Source organism: Filicampus tigris, chromosome 13, assembly GCF_054856515.1.
Source record: "Filicampus tigris isolate MCC_2025a chromosome 13, RoL_Ftig_1.0, whole genome shotgun sequence".
Taxonomy (NCBI): Eukaryota; Metazoa; Chordata; class Actinopteri; order Syngnathiformes; family Syngnathidae; genus Filicampus; species Filicampus tigris.
In genome coordinates, this window is record NC_141229.1 from 6,233,513 (window position 1) to 6,255,476 (window position 21,964).

General features: G+C 41.8%; 1 protein-coding gene across 1 annotated transcript; it reads right to left on the reverse strand.

The window, feature by feature from the left end:
* Positions 1-1,312: 1,312 nt before the first annotated feature.
* On the reverse strand, positions 1,313-18,103 carry lclat1 (lysocardiolipin acyltransferase 1). Its single transcript, XM_086049374.1, has 7 exons — positions 18,025-18,103; positions 17,181-17,517; positions 10,303-10,470; positions 9,455-9,653; positions 9,241-9,387; positions 6,623-6,739; positions 1,313-4,779 (listed from the first exon to the last, which is right to left on the reverse strand). The coding sequence occupies exons 3-7, from the start codon at positions 10,468-10,470 to the stop codon at positions 4,259-4,261; spliced, it is 1,152 nt and encodes a 383-aa protein (XP_085905500.1). The 5' UTR covers positions 17,181-17,517; positions 18,025-18,103; the 3' UTR covers positions 1,313-4,258.
* Between the last annotated feature and the right edge of the window lie 3,861 nt (positions 18,104-21,964).

Here is a 21,964-nt window from a genome sequence, read left to right on the forward strand (position 1 = left end):
GCTAGACGACAGCGGAGACAACATTTGTTACTATGGTGACTGCACTTCACCTTCAAAGCTCCTGACCTTTTTTTTTTTTTTTTTTTTTTTTTTTTGCTTGGCTGCAGTTGGGGAGGGAGGGGGAATGAGACCTACGCTGTTGTGTAACACACCAAAACACTCAGACTCATTCCATGCAAAAAAGAGAAAAGAGCAAGAGAATAAAGAGCTGTTCCTCAGAATGTTAACGTGAACGCCACTAAATAGAAACAAACTGAAAGCAAATTAAAGCAAAGCAAAATCTGATTATTTTAATGTAATAATAAAAATACTAAATGATTTAAAATCAAATGAATGCATAAACTTTCTAATACAACTACATGAAAAGGAGGTTGAAAAAAATTTATATGTAATTGATGAAATATAATTAAATATATTCAGTAATTAAATAATTGCATGAAAATAAAATCTGTAGATAAGTGAAATTCAAAAAAAAAAAATTCAAAAAATGTTGTTCAGTGGCCATGCATGTAACTGAAAACACTCATCTCAAATCATCTTTTCCCATTGAAATGAATGTAATGCTTTTAATCTGTTAGCCCCCCCCCCCCCCCAAAAAAAATGTTTGCAATGCGTATTTTAATGAGGTAAAAATAGCACTCCATAATACTGCACTTAATTAAAAAAAAATACAACAATGACATAAATAGAATGGAAAAGAATTTGAGGTTTTGGCAGTCTCAATTCAAATGCTGCACCTTTTGGTGTGACCACCTTGGCCACAAGGGGGTAGTATAAGACAGACAGAATGATATATTGTACTGTTCATTGAGGCGTTATGATGAATCCCACTTGTGTTCTAGCCAGGACAAGCAACGCGGCTGTCTAACTGGCTGCTGCATTCACCTGCCCGAGTACAGCAGCCAATCATATTGCAGCAGGGTGTGTCATGCCTAGAACACTAGTGGGATTCATAACCACAAAACTCCTCATTCAGCTCACGAATACAGCACTAATAGTGGTGATTTTATGCATTGGATATGATGCTTATACAAGAATGTTTGGGGTAAAAAAAAAGAAGAATACAGGGGTTAACACAAATTATATCAAATCAGCCAAATAAAACTAAAATACAGTAAAATGACTCACCCTGTCGCGTGACGTAGCGAACGCTTGAGTTAACTCGCCGTCACTTCCTGCGTTCAATCTTCTAAACATCCTCTGTTGAGGCTGCTCCGTTCTGGAATGATTGATGCCTCGCCAAAAATGTTAAATTCAAAGAAAAATCAAAAGACTGCAATAAATTACAGACACACAAATAGAGACTTTTGAATGGAGTCTGAGTTCATTTAATCTGGTATATTCTTTTTTTTTTTTCCCCATCAACTCACCATGTTTACAGTACCTGAGGGTAGTCAATTTAAGAGGTCCAGCATCAGCAATTTAGTGGTAACAAATAACAAGACACAATAATAATAAAGACATGTAATACATTTAAGCGGATTTACAGTGTTTCATGTCGATTTAATCACAGTGACTGGAAAGCACAGAGGCTCCAAACTTCATCTTCCCAACAGACAACCAGCGTATATCCTCATATAGTGGCCTTACCTTGAATTGACGCCATCGTGGGGTTCGGCATTGAGACACATAAACACTTCCCTCAAATAGACATTTACAAGTTGCCTCCTTTTTTCAACCCGCTGACCAAAACAGCAGCACCTATGAATCTTGTGTGGAGTTTGTTGTGCGCATCCACAATAATGAACTAGGGAACAATAGTCCTTGGAATTTTCTTTTAAACTGTAGTTTGTAAATGCTACTAATAGGCGGGGATTCTATTAAAAATGGATGTAGAAACTGTTCATATTTTTTCTTTAATTAATGGATTGTACAAATAATGCTTGCACAGTCTACAAACACCTGTGACCACTATTTGAGGACATACGACGAATCTTGCTTGACTGTGTTAAAAAGATTGTTTGTCGCCATGTTGGCGGTCTGCTGATTCGCCCAAGTTTTGCTACAAAAAGCTGCTGTCTCGAGGCAAAAAAACAAAGAGGACAGATTTCCCATACAGTGGAACCTCTGTTTTCGTGATCAATCTCCTTCAAGAATGACTGATTCAAAACAGAATCGTACGAAAACTGAAGCAACTGTTTCCATATGAAATAATGTGAAGCCAATGAATCCATTCCAGGCACCCAAGAATATGAACCAAAAATACATTTGATGGAGAATACCTATTGTTTTACATACAAAATATAGTATGAAACAAATATAAATGACTGAAGTGAAGTGGTGGAAGAAAAATCCACAAAATAGTCACACGGGTCTTTAAGCCGCATGGTTCAAAACCTAGAAAAAAAAAAGTAGCATCTTATAGTCCGGAAAATACGGTAATATAATCAATATTTTTTCAGAATTTTATCAGATCTTTATGTGCATAATAAAGGTCAGATTTTTTTTCTTTTTATAACAATTCAGCTTTGCTAAAGGACCATACAACCCACTAATACATTTACGTTTATATTGCGACATATTTCACCACCATGGATTCAATTGATGGCGGCTCAACTCAAAAAAAAAAAGCTTACACTGACGAAACGAAAACCAAGGTTCCACTGTATTTTGAATTCCCAGAACATGGCACAAAAAAAAAAGTGTGTTTGAGAATGCCACCTTGCCCTTCCTGGGCACAACAAAGGCGGCTTTTTTTCTCAGCTGCTATTTGCTAATTGACTTGAGCCGTCCGGCGCATCAGCGTCACACAACAGAAGTGGGCCTTAAACTGTTCTGGGGATTACTTCTTCGGGGAGGGGGGTCAGTTTTCCACTCCAAGTCTGGTGGTCCTCCTGTGCCACCACTGTGGCGGGAGGGTCATGTTGTCCCAACATCCCGACACAGTCCCCTCCAAAACATTCCCAATAAGGACATTTGCTTCAAGACTAAAGCAAAAAAAAAAAAAAAATATATATATATATATATATATAAAATCAGCTTCTAATCTCAAGGAACAACTACGGCCAACCCTCATCAGAGAGTATTTACTTTCTGGCTCACCTTTGGCTTTTGTACTTGTACAAACAAGCAGATTTTTTCCCCCTTCCTGGGAAAAATCCATTCCTATGTTTTGTATAAAAGCGAAACTCTACCCAAGTAGGAGGTATTTGAAAATACATTTACGTAGACGAGTCCTTGTAGAGAATGTGAAGGATGTATGGCTTCGCTTCATTATGGAGGACACCGGGGAAACAGACAAAAAAAAAAAAATTACAGAGAAAATGTGAAGATCTTACACTTGTAGCTCGACACGGACACTTGACAACAATAAACCAAGCAGTGGTGTGAGTTCCGCGACAACTCGGGTGGACACTAACGCAGCGCAGACCTCCGCCAAGGTCAGTAAAAGTGGAGAAAACGTTTTGGCAGGCCGCAGGCGTCTTCCTGCTTCAGGAAGGACGACAGAAAATGTTGCAAAAAGACAAATTGGTAGTTTGAAACTCTGGGGTGGCCACATGTCCCTTTTCCACTGCGCGGAAACTACTTGGCTCAACGCCGCTTTGCTCGGTCCTGTCCTTCTTGGACAAGGCACCATTTGCTACAGGTGCTTCTCTTTTAGCAAAAACAGGTAGTACCAAGTATCATTTCTAGTTAGTGGTCAGCCTGGGTTCAAAACTGAGAGGTTGATATCATGTGGGTGGCCATTGTCGATATTTGAGCATACGCTGCTTAGAAATGCCAAAAATAAACACATGCTAACATCTACTTGGCTGCGCCCGACTGTTTCATCACTGCCCTCAGTCTCCTTCTGGATAAAATTGCAGTAATTACAGGCGACCATCGTTCTCCTCCACTGTTGTAATTTTTTCCCTTGTCCGACAGACGGGCTCAAAACGAGTTTTTTTTTAAATAGTTTCCGCAGTACTATTTTGAATTCGAAAACTAACCTAAGACAAACCTGTTTTCTTGCTGCCCTCAGTCTCCTCTCGCAAAAATTTAAAGTCAAAACAGGTTCTAGATTGTTGTAATCTGTTGGCATGTTTCTTGCCCGGCGGATGCAGTCAATACAGTGGAATTGTGTTATCCTACGAAAATGTTTCTGTCCGGTGCGATCCATAGTTGGCGGAGGTAATAAAAGGAGACAAAATGAGGGGTGCTGACAACACGTCCCTCTTGAGTCTCCTGCTGAGGTCACGCAAGCTGCCTGTAGGCAATTTCCCTTTCTTAAGGAGGACCCCACAAAAGGCATCCTTAGTGTTCCAAGTCAGCATCGGCCTCACTGTGTTTTTCCATCCAGCATCTTGTCGTCCCCGCTGGCGGCCACGGAGGTCCAATAGCGATGGCAGGCCAACTCGAGCAGCTCCAGCCCGCCCGCCATCTTCTGCTGGGCCACGTACACGCCCACCACCACCAGCAAGTACAACCTGACGGGAGTCCACAGCCACAGCCCGGCGAAGCACAGCGCGATAAAGCCGCTCCAGTAGAGCAGCGAGGCCGCTTTGATGAGAGCTACGCGCAGCTCCGACTTGCACGGCGGCACCCGCGCCGCGCCCTCCCGGTCGAAGGCCCGCGGCTGGCCCGAATAGAAGTCCTGCAGGCGCGACTCCTTCTCGGCCCAGCGTTCGCGGCACCACGACTCCAGTTCATCGGACGGGGCGGGCAGCGCGGCGACAGGATAGCGCCGCACGTGGAAGTGGATCTCGCGGGGGAAGAGGCCCAGCATGAGGTGGCGCTCAGTCTGGGGGATGTTCTTGGGGTAAGCCACGGTGATGTCGTGCACTGCATCTAGGTTGTCTCCTAGGAGCACAGGCAACATTTTTAGGGTTTATATCCATGCTTCAAAATGGTACCTTTCCATTAGATTACGCTCCACACACACACACGTGGACAAAATGGTCGGCGACCCTCTGTTAGCGTTTAACTCCTGAGACCCCACAAAAGGCATCCTTAGTGTTCCTTTGACTTCCTCTGGTCCACTTTTAGTGTAGTAGACACCATGTCATCAAACGGCACAGTGACTACTTGTCATCTCTTAAATAGTTTGGCAGTCTGGTTACAAGTTTGAAGATAGCTGCGATGCTAATTAGAGCAGCGGTTCTCAACTTGTGGGTCAGGACCCAAAAGTGGGTCGCTGACACTTTTTGGAGTAGGGTGGAGCAGACCGGCCCCGATGCGTGCCAGTTTCGGCCGTAAATGGACCGGCTGTCCGGGAATCTGCCGATGACCATCGCGCCCCTGGTCACAACTAAAATAGACGCCGGTAGTTTTAGCGTGGGTCTCTTGTAAAAACTCAAATGGCCCCTGATTGGAAAAAAGCCTCTATACCTGTTATTCCAAGAATGAGGATCAACATTCTACCTGCCGTGACCCACTGGGCCGCAATGCAGTGAAAAAATAAGAGTTGTGACACACATATAAAGGCCGATCAAAACCACACACAGAAAAGGGGGACTGAATTAGGCAATTACATCACAGGCACCATTTGAAACACCTGCTCGGATGGTTATAGTGTCTGGCCAGAGGTAGTATTTGAGAAGTTTGGGGGACTGCCAGGATGATTAGCTCATCGGGAAACATTAGAAAGGTTCAGCATCTCTCTGGGAATTGGACGAATAAGCGTGTATAGGCCATAGAGCTCGAGCGTATGACTCAAATTCATGATTTGAAACTTGGGATGGCAAAGCAGCTTTCGACTGGGGCTCATTTAGGAAAAATCACAAGTAGATCTCACTCAAGTAGAAGCTCCGATTGACCCCATAGTGGCTACTTTGAACCAAAAAGGATGATTTCCTGTTCACTTTCGGGCATGGGTGCTTGAGACGTTTGTTGTGATAGACATGCCCCAATTTCATGTTGATCGGTCACACTGATGTCAGGAGCTAAAGTTTTCCAACTGTTGGGCCCTGGAATTTTCCACAAATTGGCTGCCTCAAAACCAAGATGGCTGACTTCAGGTTCCATTTCAAGCAAAGATCCTTGAGACCTTTCCAGTTGTCCAGTTATAATTGACATGTCCACCCAATTTGGTGTTGATCTGTGGAACTGGTGTCAGGGTCAAATTGTTTCCAAACTTTTACGCCTTGGAATGTGCTCCAAAATGGCAGGTTCAAACCAAAATGGCTGACTTCCTTTTGAATGGCTGCTTCACAACCAAAATGGCCGACTTCCTGTTGAAGTTCAGGCATGGGTCTTTGGAGGCTGTTTGTTTTTCTAACTTTCTAGGAGCTACTGCTGGGTAAGTTTTGGTGGGTCACGTGCCTCCCAAAATCTATTCCAATGTTTCCTCAACTTTTGCACCCAAATTGGGTCGCAAACGCATAGACAATTGTCAGAGTACAATGCAATTTAGTGTCTCAAGCATTTTGAACTCCATTTAAATAATATGTCAGACATTTTTCACATAGAAAAAAACAAAACATTTTTTTGGACAGGCTGTTTTTCTTTTATTAACACATTCACTGCCATTGACGCATATATCTGTCTTTTCACAGTCCAGCCATTCAATCCCAGTAACTTATTTACCTTTTTTTCCACATTTTTTCAAACGTTACAGTAAAAGAGGATCTGGAAATGTCTGGCAGTGAATGAGTTAATCTCAAGCGGCTCATTTTGGGCGGAGGTGCGGTTGTGCATCGCAAACCTTTTCGCAATCGCTCCACAATGAAAGTGAAGCCGGTGGTACGCGGATGCAGCACGTGTTGGTATTTGGGCAGGTGGTGCTGCGCGGCAAACTCGTCGCTGCGCACTCTCGTGTTCTCTGAAGGGGGAAAACACAGAAAAGTTGACAGTGAACAGCATGCTTTGGGCATAAAAACGAGGGAACACTTAAGGTACTGTATACAATATAATTAAACTATCCTATTTAGATGAACAAAACACTTGTAATGACAATAACAGTGGTGCTGGTGACAGGCGGGGGTTAACGATGTTCCGGCTGGCACAAACACACATTTGTGTAAAAGAGATACTAAGAGGGCGAGAGAGAGAGGGGAAATAAACATAAAGACAGATGATTGTTTATTAACCAAACATTTCCCGGGGAACTAACTCTAAGGTGACTCATTAGTCACGTTATGTAACAAGAGCAGCTCCTTCGGGCAGGGCAAAAGAGGAATAGTTCTCCTGCGCTCGGAGCTTATGGTTCTCATACAATGTAATGCATAGAAGATGGAAGTGTGCGGCATCGCTCGTGTACATTTAAAGACTTGGAGAAACTCTATAAGAGCATCAAACCCCCCCAAAAATATCATTGTACATCGACACAATGATGTAAAAAAAAGAGCGGTATCAAAAAAATTGAAGTATTAATGGCATCTATAAAGCGATAAAGTGGTGGGGGTGAATGGCTTGTAAAGCCTGAGAAACTTCGCTCATCTCTTCGATCAAATCAGTTTTCCCCCATTGAAATGATGTGGAAATGCGAACACACACAATTCTTTTTCTTACATTTAATAATAGATAATTACCACTGTCTTGTAAACCTACGAACATAAAAAAAATGTTAAAGATGTAAAGAAATAAATTGATTTCTTAAAGTTTAAATTTGAGATAGACTGATATGTTAAAAATATGGGGCTTATATATTTACTACCTAACACTTCTAATATATATTTTTGGTCACTCTCATATAAAGTACAGAGTAAACTATATGTATGAACAAAAATGGTAATAAACAGCATTCAATGAAACGGTCCAGAAACTGATTGGTGCACTATAGCGCTTGATAAAGCCAAACAAGAGCAGACGCATTGGTGTGTCATCAAAAGCTACAACTAAAGCTTCTGGTCAATTATGATGTCACTTGGCTGGACCGCCTGAGATGACATCACAACACGCAAAGAGAAATTTAGCATCCCCCACCCCCTCATAAAAGAAACTGAGTTGGGGGGCTTTGCTCGGCTTAAGGGAGAGCTTAGAGGTGCCGGTGTCATTTGACATTAGAGCATTCTAGGAGCGTGATGACAAGCATTTGGTTATGCGTAAGCACCGCTGAACCATGTTTGCATAGCAGTGTTGGCGCAAAGGCCCAAGGTAGGTGAAGTGTAGGCGACAATAGGGGCCTGGGCCTTCAACTAAATGGCCCATTTTATTCACAAAAATATTCATTTTCAGTTACACTTTCCCTTTGTTTATAGACAATGATAATTTTCAAAACGAATTTTGGATTTTAAAAAAATGTATATACTGTAGATATTTATAAAACTAAAATATTTATGAAAATATAGATATAAAGTATTTTTATTGTTTTGTTTTTGGGAGCCAACCCTTTTTTCATGGAAAACACATATTAGCTTCCCCTCCAACGCAATTATAATAGGGCAGATTTTTGCTATTCGCAGGCCAGCCCGGTCCTTATTCTCCACGAATAGCAGTATCTTACAGGTATCTTGTCATACATGTTTAATTTGCTCCTTGACCAAGCTTGTAACTCCATTGTTTGTTCCACGTTTCATGATAAAAATGTAACAAAAGACATCTTGGCATCTTGGTGCTAAACAACTATTGCTGAACTGAGGGGATGAGCTTCAATTAGTCAGACCATAGCTTGCTGTGTCTCATAGAAAAAAAACACCTTGCTGCCATCTTGTGGCATCTATATGCAATTGCAAATCTTTTGTGTAAGACGGTTTTTCACTATTTGTAGCAGGGCTCTGTCCATATCGCCCATGAATGGCTCACTGTAATACAATGAGTAACAATTTACTAATCGCTTTAAAAGAGGAAGTCAACCCAAACATCTTTTTTTCAAGAATATATTCTATGCAGCCTCACTAGTTGAAAGAAGGCAATATCATTACTATGAAATATGAGTTAAGCAGCAAAATCCACCCGTTTTTTGCCATCTCTGGGGGGCGGCCATTTTGTCACTTCTGTCGACTGAAAATGACATCACATTTACTCAGGGCTCAGGTAACGACCAATCACGGCTCACCTGTTTTCTGAAGCTGAGTCATGATTGGTCGTTGCCTGAGCCCTGAGCAACTGTGATGTCATTTTCAGTCGGCAGAAAGCGGCAAAATAGCCACCCCCCTGAGCTGAACAAAAACAGGTGGATTTTGTTGCTTAACTCATATTCCACAAGCACAATATTAATCGGAATGCTGTGTTTCAACTAGTGGGCCTGCATAGAACATATTGGTGGGGTTGACTCCCCCCCGCCCACCAAAAAAAAAAAAGTCAGAAAAGTAGTTAAATACATCTATAACTAAAATCCCTACGTGAGCCAACATGGACACCAAAGAGGTGACGGTGGCTAACCGGTGAGATCCGTGCCCTCTGGAAAGAGTAGCAGTTGTAGGGGTTCTCTGATGTCGCAGAAGTAGTCCAGCATGTTCCCCAAGTGCTCCTTGTCCTTTTCCCAGCGCCGATGGATGAAGACGAAGCAGGCCACCTGCATGGCCCAGCCTGGAAAGCATCATCGCTTTTATCAGAAACCCATTCACAAAGTGCACGTTTTCAAAAGTTCACCTACCGAAGCCGGGCACGGCCTTTAGCGCGGCCTTGAGACAAATCTTCTCCAGACGCAGGTAGCTGTAGCGCAGCAGGCAGCACCACAGGAACATCCAGTCCAGACGCGTGCGGTGGTTCATGATGATGACGCTACGCTCGCCGGGGACGAAGGCGTCGCCCGTGATCACCACCTTTACGCCGAACACCAACTCCAGGAGGGACTGTTTGTTGGACAGAAAAAAATGTATGGCTGGCTTGCAGAGAGACGCAAAATTGCTTGGACACCAATCTTTTAGGTTAGAAGTGTTCTACTTAAATTTTTTTTTTTTTCAAGAATATGTTCTATGCAAGCCCACTAGTTGAAACAGGGCATTCTGATAAATATTGCCTTTGTGGAATAAGTGTTAATCCATTCGTTTTTAACCATCTCTGGTGGCGGCCATTTTGTCTTCTGTCGACTGAAAATGACATCACAACTGCTCACGACGACCAATCACGGCTCAGGTTCAGAAAACTGGTCAGCCGCGATTGGTCGTTGTGAGCAGTTGTGATGTCATTTTCAGTCGACAGAAGACAAAATGGCCGCCCCAAGAGATGGCTAAATAAACGAGTGCATTTTGCTGCTTAATTTATATTCCACAAACGCAAAATTAATCAGAGTGCTGTGTTTCAACTAGTGGGCCTGCTGGGAACATATTCCTGAAAAAAATATGTTTGGGTTGACTTCCGCTTTAAAAACTAAGCTGGATGGAGGAAAAGATAAAGCCAACAGCTTGTGTTAAAAAAAAAAAAAAAAAGGTCTGAATTCAAGACTATACATCACGAGCCAGTCGCAAGTAGGTCAAGTGAGAGCCGAGCAGGCATACGCACCACAGGCAGGGTGAGCCAGGTAGCGACGATGCGATCGGTGATCCAGCGGTACCAGGCGGGGGACAGCAGCATGAGGGGCAAAACGGGACCCAGCATGAAGACGCTCCCAAAGAAACTGGCCAAGAACAGGGTCAGTACAAAATACAAGCCCCGCACCGACACAGCCATCTGCGAAGACCAAAACAAAAAAGAACACATCTATTAGCTTCAACGCCTCAAGTCAAAACATCCACGGACGTTGGTCATGCTTCGCGAAACAGATGATTGATTACGGACACTCAATGCTGTTCAGTTGCTCTTCCGATGCATTTACCCACAAACAGTGGAAAAATCGAATCGAATCAAAATGGCAATTGCTGTCAGAACAATGACATCGCTGAGCCCTAATGGAAACTTACAAGGCACTGTACCAATCTGTGCTGTCTGGTTGAAACAGAGGTTATCTTTTCCACTGTTAACAACCTGCCTAATTGACTCATGGGCTCAATCAAAACATCACATTCTGTACTTTAGGCTCTCTTGTGAGACAATTGCTCAAGTACAAGAGGGCCCTAATGAGGTCCCTAGTTAGAATGAAAGAATGTTGCTGAAATGTCCTGCGCAAACCTCTGACAGTTCTTTTATCTTGAATGCTTGCTATACAAACGTTAACCAACAGAAAATTTCAACCGCACAAGTACAGGTCTCCTGTACCCCAAATGGTTGCTCGTTTTTCCACGGCCACACCCACACAGGACAGCGACAACATATGATGTCCGTCATGTTGGCGTGAGCCGCCGTGTGGAACCCGTCCGTCTCATATATGATTATGTGTGTCAAAGAAGCCTAAATGTAACTTTGCGCTAGAATGTTGTGCTAAATATCAATTGGAGATGACACCAGGCCAATAACCCAACATCTGTTATTAAGGTCTTTTCAAAGTTGCTTCATAGCAGTAGTCGCCACATAGAACAAACGCCGCATGGCCATTGGATCCCTAATGAATGGTGGGGTGGGGGGGGGAAGGGAAGCCGGTGATCCTTGTGAAATCAAAACCAAGAAACAGGACCTGCGATTGTTACGCAACGGATGAGAGGCAACTCATCTCTAAGTGCCCATGACAATCCCTTGGCATCTCACCGGCATGCCAGAGGTCATTTTACACTCGTGGGACATGCGCTTTACTCAACATTGTCAGATGGGGCGCTCAGTGCTGTATGCGAGAGGTAAAAATCACATACTGTACCGCCAAACACACTGTTTTAAAACAATCCATTTATAGTGTTATCAACCCGTCGACATGTCGAATGATTGAGGAATTCAGAATTGTTGTGGGGACTACCGCCAGTGATCGAATAAAGAACTTCAACTCTACAAATTCCTGAGACTTGAGCTCGGTTAGGATTTAACCACAGAACGGTGCACGCCTTCAAAGGTACGGGTGAATACGTCCTCGTGAAATTGCTTTACCCACAAAAAACATCTCAAGAACTGTCTGTCTGCTGTTTTGCTTTTAAGTGGCCATTGTAGGGTTAAACTGGCCATTTGCCTTGAAAAACAAACTATGGGAGATTTCGAAGATTCAGCCCTTGAAGCCGGTTTTACTTGTCGCTGCTGTTGTGATTCTTATCATCTCTCTTGGAACGCAGGCCACCAACAAGATTCCGACAACCAGGCCAGTTCTGTGCCAATCTCTGCGCCAAACCTATGAATGTCAGCCTCAAGGACTACCCTCGTGAGGTTTTGAGTTGGTTTTCCAAGGGTGACACTGCATCCTTTCCTTTTCTTAAGACTGCTGATTTGTCCTTTCCCATAACTCCTGGTGGCTGATCACATCTGGATCATGGATTCCTCGTAGGCAAGAGTAAATAAATGCCTGGATTTTTCTAGTGATGTTGTACAGTGGTTGTCCCAAGTTTAAACCCCATACTGTAGGACCGGTTTAACAGTTGTCTTGGAGATCTGTATCTACGATCTGAGAGATATGGTTGAGGAACGCCAGATATTTCTTAATTGGTTCTGCTTTCTCTTTGTCAGTTCTTATTCTTACATATGTTCCGGTCCTTCCTGAATGATTTCAATTTGGTAGACATGTACACCATGAGCAGACGCACAAAAAAAAGTCTTAGAACCCATGCCTGAAAAGACACAGGAAGTCAGGCATTCTGGTTTGAAGCAGCCATTTTACTGTCGTTGTGCCCTTACAAGATGGACTACACCTAGATTTTGGGGAAAATCAGCCCCTGAAATACGTTTCATTTGCCAGCATGAAATTAGATAGGCATGTCTATCATGCCACTGTTTGCGTGCAGCACAAACACACCATGGGTAGACCCACAAAAAAGTCTCAAGAACCAATTCCTCTAAAGACACAGGAATTCTGCCACTTTAGTTAGAAGCAGCCATTTTGGGGTCTTTTTTTTTAGCCATTTCCACGTGTATTTCAATGATGTACCCTGAGAGATTTTGAAAATTGAGCCCCTGAAGCAAGTTTCATGAATAGGCCCACCAAAAAAGCCGCAAAAACAAATTCCAGAAAAGACAAGAATTCCACCGCTTTGGTCAGAAGCAGCCATTTTGAGCATCTTTTCCATGTGCATTTCGAAGATGAACTAGTAATAGAGATTTTATCCGATCGCTACCAAATTTGAACACTGTGCACTGGACGGTTCTGTGTCGCTGAATTGTTTAGAGCGCAAAGTTTTAGCCTTCGGATGTGGACTGAGCATGGTGGCAAAAATTGATGACTCGCCATAAGACATGAAACTCAGCATGAAGTCGACGTGAAAATCAGCTCTGCATGGTCAGATCTTGATCAAACATCTTGTGTAAGAAAGAGACTCATAGGAGCACCTTACTGGCATAGATGGAGTAATCCATCTTGGTGCGCTCCGATTTCCCCTCAAACAAGTTGTCCGTCCGGCGTACCTCTCAATTTTTGCTGGCGTGCAAGGGTCTTGCTCCGAGCTTTAATTGTTCTCATGGTTTCACCATACGGTGCTTAACCACTTTTAACGCTTCCAAGACAATTTAAGAGAAAACGGTTTCTTAAAACAACGTCTGATTGATAGAAGTTAACTTGGGGTAGGTTTATTTCAGGTAAACCACTACTAAAAAGCACCACACCAACATGTAAATGCATAACTTGCAAGTGTGCCACTTATTAAATGTTTCAAATAACCTTGGGCAGTCGTAAACGTAGCGGCGCTGCCAGTCAATTATTGCCGAGCGTAGGTGAAAAGGGCCTGCAGAGTGTTGAATTGATAAGGCCTCGCTGACGCGGTGAGTCCAGAGCCGACGCAACGGGGACTTATTTCATCCAGCAGGTGCGCATTGCAGCTCGCACCTTTCCACCTCAATTATCGCCATGGGCGCACACACATATATATAAGCACTCGTTCTAGACCTACACACACAAACACACATCGAAAGCAGCATGACGCAGCAAGACTCTGTGTGGCAAGCGAGAAAACTCTGAAGGTTTATTAAGGGAAAAAATAAACTGCAAGCAGGCAGTACTGATATTAATGATGGAAAATGTGAGGCATGAACAATACGACTGGTCAACACATTTTTAAAATGATGTTTTTAATCAGAGATGTAAGTAAACTATTCTAGATGATTTTTTTTTGCGCTGATTCCAAATCTGCACTCGTTTTTTGTCTAACACAACAGGTTTTATAATGATAATAATATTATACATAATATGGTAATATATTTTGCAATGTGTATGAATTAAGGGTTAGGTTCAGCAACAGGTGGATTTTTTTTTTCCAGAAACATCATAGCTATAAATTACAATGCATGGTCAAATCTGTATCGCGCACACTTAAAATAAAATAAGAAAAACAAGTTTAGCAACACAAAAAGCCATCTCTTATTAAAGACTAAAGTCAACCCGAACATATTTTTCTTCAAGAATACGTTCCCACGAGGCCCACTAGTTGAAACACGGCATTCGGAATAATTTTGCGTTTGTGGAATATAAGTTAAGCAGCAAAATGCACTCGGTTTTAGCCATCACTGGGGGCGGCCATTTTGTCTTCTTTCGACTGAAAATGACATCACAACTGCTCACAACGACCAATCACGGCTGACTTGTTTTCTGAACCTGAGCCGTGATTGGTCGTTTTGAGCAACGTTTGAAAAGAATTTGAAAAAAAATATATAAATAGGTTCCTGGGATTGAATGGCTGGACTGCGAAAAGACAAATAAATTCGTCAATGGCAGTGAATGAGTTAACTATACGGGTTTTACCGTTTTAGTAACATTTAATAATTACGGCGTATTTGACATTTGCTTGCGAATCAAATTTTGACTCGCAACACAGCGCGCAAAAAAATTACGTTTTTAAATAGAATGAAATAAAATCTTACATTGGTTCAAATGCAAGACAAGGTCCCGCTCTATCAAACATCTCAAAATACAATGGACCATTGCGTTTTTGTTGCATTTTGAAACCAAGTTAAAATCCTCGATTTGTGTGTAATTACACATTTCTTTCAGAGGTCTGTGGATAAACTAAACGGGTAATATATAAAAAGGTGGTGAGGGGTAAAAAAAAAAAAAAAAAAAAAAACTCACTTGCTTGAACAAGCACTCAATCAGTCTTAAACTATCAATTACACTGCAGAGCCAGGCAGCTAAATGACCGCTGGCAGCTCTCCAATCAGAAGTACATTTATTTTCTCTCAAAGGTTGTACCTAAAAGGCCAAACATGTCAGTGCTGACGTGCGCTGCATGTGTCATACTGGATACGCCCTGCGGTGGTGCGTCATAACGCGGCCGCCAATAGCTGGAGGACGCAACATGTGGATCCAAATGCTTCACCCAGCTCCATTTAACCCTCAGGCCTTGGTCGATTTTACTACCACTTCCGCTTGATTGTGGACCATTTTTGGCAACATACAAGACAAGCCTGTCATTTATTTTTTTTTTTTTATGTTTTTTTGCTTATTCACGTCAAGCCAGCCATCACCATGATTGTTCATCCTATGCAGTACATTAACACGCAGCCACGCATTGCATGGGCCAACTTCAAAATAAAAACCTAGCAAGGCATTGATGTCCATTTATTATTTGGTATTCTTTTATTTTGAAGTTGGCCTTTGCAGCTTGAAGTATGAACAGCTGTTGTTGTGGCTGGCTTGACTTGTTTCGCAGACGGTGCAGACCAAATAAACAGGCAGAACATGAGGCAGAAAAAAAAAATTCTCAAGACCCTTTTTTTACTCTAGCTACACAAAATACTCAAGGATTCGTTTCACCCTAACTGAAATAATGAAAAGGTTTAATGCTATATCTCCACAAATTAATTACTACAGAGTTCTCAGTCATTGTACATGTTTTCAACAATTCACTTTACAGGGTCCTTAACTGTGAAGCTAAACATAAAACAAAGATAATTACGGTATTTTTCAGACAATAAGTCACTCCAGAGTATAAGTCGCACCGGTCAATAAGGCATAGTGACAAAGAAAAAAAAAACATAAGTCGCACTTTTGGGGAAGTTTGTTTTACAAAACCGCGACCAAGAACAGTAGAGCTCAGACTGGCATCCGTTCCATAATCGTGTTGACAGCAGCGAAGAAATTACAGTTGAATACAAAACTTATGCTCCGAATTACGGTGAATTGTAATTTTTAGTTTAAAATGGCTTAATTTCACTAGAATCACGCCTCACGTTGTGGCCAAAGGTAGAATCCTGGTCAAGTATTGTGCCTTTTGGTGCTGTAAATAATAAATCCTTGTTGTGGCGAATGCCGCAGGTGACAATGACACACTCACATTATTTATTTTTGAAATTTCAAGCAAATTGATACACTTCAAACCTTTTCTGTTGCAGACTAAAAAAAAAAAAAAAAACGTTAACAAAGTTATTCTTTGTTGTAAGTTGATCTGTATTGCTTTTTTTCTTTCCTTTAATGTTAAAAAGGCAAATCAACCCAAAAATTTTCTTTACAATAATATGTTCTATGCAGCCCTTACTAGTCTCAACACGGTAATCTGATTGATATTATGCTTGTGGAATATGAGCTGAGTACTAATATCCACTCGTTTTTTTGTCCATCTCAGGCGGCGGCCATTTTGTCACTTGCTGTCAACTGAAAATGACACCACAGTTGCTCAGGCTTCAGGTAACAACCAATCATGGCTCAGCTTCAGAAAAAAGGTGAGCCGTGATTGGTTGCTACTGGAGCAACTCTGACGTAATTTTCAGTCGACAGCACGTGACAAAATGGCCGGTCCCCTGAGATGTTTTCTTCCGCCTAGGGGGGCGTAACAGAAAATAAATGAGAAACACTGCACTAAGTAAATGTTCAAACTGCATAATTTTACAGTTGCTTACATCATCTGTAATCCATTACAGTGGAGTGCATTTAATAGCAGTTCCGTTGTATTTAACTTTTATGAGCAATGCATTTCAAAATAACTATTATTTAAGGAATTTATATTTTTCCTATGCTTCGAAACAACGTTAATGTTCAAACATACGAAAACAATGGCAAAAACAACCCAGTGAAAAAAGTTTGAGAACAGGTGGCTAGGGCGTGACTTCAAGATGAGATAAGGACGGCTGATTCTAGTGTTGAAAGAAATAGTAAGTGGGGTGGTTGCTAAAATTGTAAACGACATTCCTCAAAACGTGAATCACTTTTGAAAACAAGACACAAACTGACTCCATCAACGTCATCCGAATCGGATCTGCAGTTTATGATGTGCCCACTCCACCACCAAGTGTTGCTTCAGTATCTATCTGGCCTCACCCGAATGCTAAGCTAACTAGGCGAATTAAACTAAAAAAGAAATAGTTTGTTACTCTCTGCCGTTCAGCCAACATACGCGGCGAGTAGCTTACAGGACGTACGTCAAGCTGTCAGGTGTGAACAAACTCACCTTTTGAGGTGCTTTTCAAAAAAAGAGTTGTAGCTCAGACGAGTCCGTCCAACCGCTTCCCTGCGACATAGCAACCTGCTGGGCTAACGGAAGCTATCCGGCAAGCGGTCCCTTTGAAAACAAGAGAGCCCGATTTGGGGGTGAAAAACAGCCGAGCGCCGTTTCCTCGGTGGGATTTTTGATAGCTGGATTAAAGGGAAAATGAAATAAACATTGTAGCAGTGTCACGTCGTTGCTAACACGACCTCTCAACTTGCTCCCTTCCAACTGTTACCGCAGCCGGCCTTCGACAGGGGGTGCTGTTTCGTCCTTACTCACGAGTGGATTACTGTATCTACTACAACACGTACACACACAAACGCACAAAAATGTCATTCATGTCTGCAAAAAGTAAACAGTTACAGTTTCAACGCAATATAAAATGACATGTAAATTAGATGAAGCAGTTACAGGTTAAGGAGGCTGTCTCAAGTGCTCGATCTGGATTTAAAGTCATTCAAAAAGATCAATTATGTTAATTTCCAGTCCTTTTGTGTTTTATGTCAATGTATGAAGTACAGATACTTTCAAAGATAGTAGTAATTTGTAGATAAAGCTAAATGTATACAGTACTTTTTTTTTTTGCTGTTTCGAGACTCCCCCATGACCTTCCAAAGAGCAACAAATGTTTCTTTGATAACCTATGCGCATGTGGTGGAAACACAGACAAGTTGTCAGATGTGTTCTTTGATAAAATGTGTGTCCTTAAGGCTATTAATTTCCCTGTTGCTTTGACTTAGCTCTAGACACTGCAGCATTATACTTCATAGCCTTCACTTTGCCACAGCCCTTTTTCAATAATCACCTCAGTTTCCTTCCTCTCGGATAAAATATGTCCCCTTATGCAGAGAAGTCAATACTGGAGGATCTCAGTTACCTACATTCTTGCTGTAGGTTCATGATGCGTTCAGTGTGCAGTGTTTTTCACAGTACTTTTGTGACATCGAAACCCGAGCCGTTACTTTGCAGCGGAAAAGTGACATGAAAGCACTTTTACATTATTGAGTAGTTGTCTCAGTATTATATACTAGTACGTGTACAGTGGGCCCCAGACTGAAAAGCCATACGTGTTGATTTAAATAGGCAGCTTATGTCCTCGCCACTTTAATCCGTCTTACTTTGAGACTACGGAGGGGTGCACGGAGGGACACGGGCTAGATAAATGCACCGATATAACACATGGCAAAACTACAAAGAGAAGCTTTAAAAGGGAGCAGTGGTATCGCAGGTGCAAGGCCTGGGGACGTGGTGAGGAAACACGGCGGTAAGACGAGAAGACTTACAGGGGCCGTGAAAGGGAAGAATGTTAAATATAACAAATGTTTTTGTCCTTCTCTCAAAAAACAAGTTCAAAGTGCTATCAATAGACTCAAAGGAGACGAGAAGCGATGCCCAAAAAAAGTCACTCTTGTCTTTCCCACGTTGACTTACATAACAGGCATGTCCAGTCCAACGTGAACTCATGCGGCTTTTCTGCATTTATTCAAGAAATTTGATTAAATGTAGAGGGAAAAAAATATGTATGAATGTTTGTTTTTTGTGGCACAAAACCGTATGATCAAATGTCTTAAGGCTAAATGATCCAATAGGAAATAATGTAAAGTGAATACATCTGTTCCAGAGTAAAGAGCTGTACAGACCACGTTTTAAGTCACATTTTTACATTCTTAACTGCCGAACAAGTGTAAAAATTAGGTAACCGGTGTCTTATACAACTATTTAAAACTAAAATAAAGCATAACTACTTGCCAGTAGTGGTGGGGTCGGGACAAGGAAGTGATGTTTTCAAATCAATTGGCAAATCCGAACATCCGGGCATTTCCAGATGCAACGCGCCGTAGTCGGTGAAAACAACCCACCGTACTGTATTGCTTTTTCGACAGAAGTGACAAAATGGCCGCCCCCAGAGATGGCTAAAAACAGGTTGATTAACTCTTATTCCACAAACACAATATGTATCAGAATGCCTTGTTTCAATTAGTAGGCTTGCAGAAAACATGTTCTTGAAAAATATATATTTGGGTTGACTTTATCTTTAAAAACAATTTTTGGACGCTTTCCTATCCAGTTCCCAATTTTGTTTGTTCTTTTTGTCTTGCGAATTTAGTTTGACTTTTGAAGCACATTCCAACAGAAAATGTTGGTGGAACAGTGCATACTAAAATAAAAATAGTATTCACATAAAATGTTACTTTATTTAATTGTAAAGGTATTTTTTAAACAGGTTTTTTTTAAGTCCCCGAGCATGTGTAACAGGGCCGCACCAAACTCAGCAAAATATATGAAATAAAAAAAAAAACATCTCAAGAAAAGTGTATTTTTGACGATTGAGCTGGATGAATCAAATCATACAATACAGTATTCATCACCTGTTTTTCTTAAACATAACAAAATATTGTAAAATAAATTGCCCAAATTGTGCCCCAATTCTGGAATGACCTGTACAGTGAGTGATAAGGCTCGTATGGTTCGCTCTGGTCTATCAGATAGAGTGCATGCCACAGGGAGCAAGGTCATGGAAAAGTCTTGAGTTTGACTAAGTGCACTCTCTCTCTCTCTCTCTCTTCCAGCCTGTCTGTCAGCCTGTCTCTTTGACTCCCTCACAACACACACACACACACACACACACATCACATCTCTACATGCTGACGTCATGTGTAACAGTAGAGCGGTGTTGCGGTGGGTAGGAGAAACAAATGACACAAACTCTGCTTTAAAAGGCTATGTTGGAGTACAGAGCTATACATCAACGTCATTATTATCGTCATCATCCGATCCATTCTGCAGATTTTGACCAGTTCAGACGATAGATTAACCTGACGGAGGAACAAAAGTAACACGGCATGAAAATGAGCGAGCCAGTTGTTCATTTGAGGTTTTACCAAAACATGGTGAATACTGTGCCTTTATTGTGTGGAAGGGCAGGGTAAAGACACTGTGTTATTGGTCCACATTTTTTTAATACGGGAAAAAAAGAAACATCATTTTGCCAATTTTGCGGGGATGGGAATAATTATTGGAAATTAATCAATTACAACTCATACACAGAAAACGGATTGCTTCAGCGAAGTGAAGACTACTGAGTATGATACTGCAGTGTCCAAATTGAAGTCAAAAGCAACACGGCGAGCTAACATTAGCCAATAGCAGTAAGAAGAACAATTCATGTGAGAGGAGACTGATCGCAAAAAAAAAGAAAAGAAACGACTCACCGCCTCTTTTTTAGATCATGTTTTAATCAGGATCAAAATCAGAATCACCTTTATTGGCTAAGTCACACAAGGATTTTGTCTCCGGCAATATGAGCCACATTAGTATTGAACTAACAAGCAATTAAGGATGTAACACCTACAGAGAGATGAAACAACGATTCAACCCACACAACCAAAAATGGTACAGTCTCATTTTATGTAATACTCCATGAACCAGGAATTAGCCTGCCTGCATACTGTCAGATTAGCACAAATATCAGTTCCTCCACTTGTTCACTTCTCATGTTCCGAGTCTATCTTCATGTTGTTCACAGTGCCACAGATGTACACTATGCGGGCCTTTTCCAGAGAGATTATAAATAACATGTTTTCCCTTCTTCTTTAGCAACATGTCCTGGAAGCTGAAGACTGTTGCTTCTCACACAGGAGGAAGCATGGGAACTCGGTTAGGACGTTGAAGGGGGTGTGCGGTTTTAAAAGGTTTGGGAAAGACTGTATTAGATTGTGCAGGTTTACCGAAAGGAGTGGTGGAGAGGTGGTGCGACAAGAATTTTTTTCAGTGGTGTGGCCAGGGTGACAACATCACACCTGGCGGCCATGCACGCATGAGTTGGTGCCTGCAAGTGTCGCATGGTCTTAACTGCCTCGAACTGAGAAGTCATTGTTTATCATATTATTCACAGGGTTTCATGAAGTAAAATGCAAACATAACCAGAACCTTGCACAAATCCACAGTCACAGCTAGGTATTCAACTCTTCCCTAAGGTGTGGAGTGGCCGTGGGCTTTGGCCATCACGTAGCTTCGTCACTGTCTGTCGGGATGTGAAATGAAGTCTGTGACTTAAAAAGTTTGGGAAAGGATGTAAAAAGATTGTAAAAAGAGTACATCAGACAAGTCTTCTCCTTCCCTACATGACTTACTACAAGGAAACTCTTGGATAGATGTTACGCGGGGACTGGTTTTAAGAAGCAGCTGTGTGTGTTTATACGTGTGTGTGTTCAAGTAAGACATTTTAATGTGGACAACCAGTCGCCAGTATTATCGACTGGTCGTCAGGTCAGACTCGGCCGACACGCCAGGATCAGCGTTAACATTGTTTCCATTGGAAAGAATTCAGAGAATGAGCGAGAAGCTTTATCAGTGAAACACTTACAGAAGAATGCTACATGTTAGCTTCAGGGTAACCCTGTTGAAATGAGTTGCAATTAAAGTCAGATTGTCAGTAAGCATTATTAGCTTCTAATGCTAAGGAAGCATTTTTTTCTGTGTTTGACTGAATCTAGCTAGCGGCACAAATGGTAGAAAGTTGACCATTAGGTAGTATAATACTGAGGCTTCCAGAGCTAAGTGAGAGCAACCGGGCAAGCTTGTGACAATTAAAACAACAACAAAAAAACTTTAGAGACAAATGAGCTGATATTCAAAATTAAAAGTCAATAACAGTTAGGAAATAGATTTTATCCAAGTAGCACACTTAGAACAGTGAGAAAACGACCACTGCAGAAAATGTAGACTGTGGGGTGTACATAAGC

What these genes read in the sequence shown, in the direction of transcription:
- lclat1 (XM_086049374.1), bottom strand. Translation starts at nt 10,470, where the DNA reads ATGGCTGTGTCGGTGCGGGGCTTGTATTTTGTACTGACCCTGTTCTTG. An exon ending in AAAGGCCGTGCCCGGCTTCG is followed by an intron (nt 9,388 to 9,454) that starts GTAGGTGAACTT and finishes GATGCTTTCCAG; the next exon opens with GCTGGGCCATGCAGGTGGCC. An exon ending in TGTGGAGCGATTGCGAAAAG is followed by an intron (nt 4,780 to 6,622) that starts GTTTGCGATGCA and finishes CTGTGCTCCTAG; the next exon opens with GAGACAACCTAGATGCAGTG.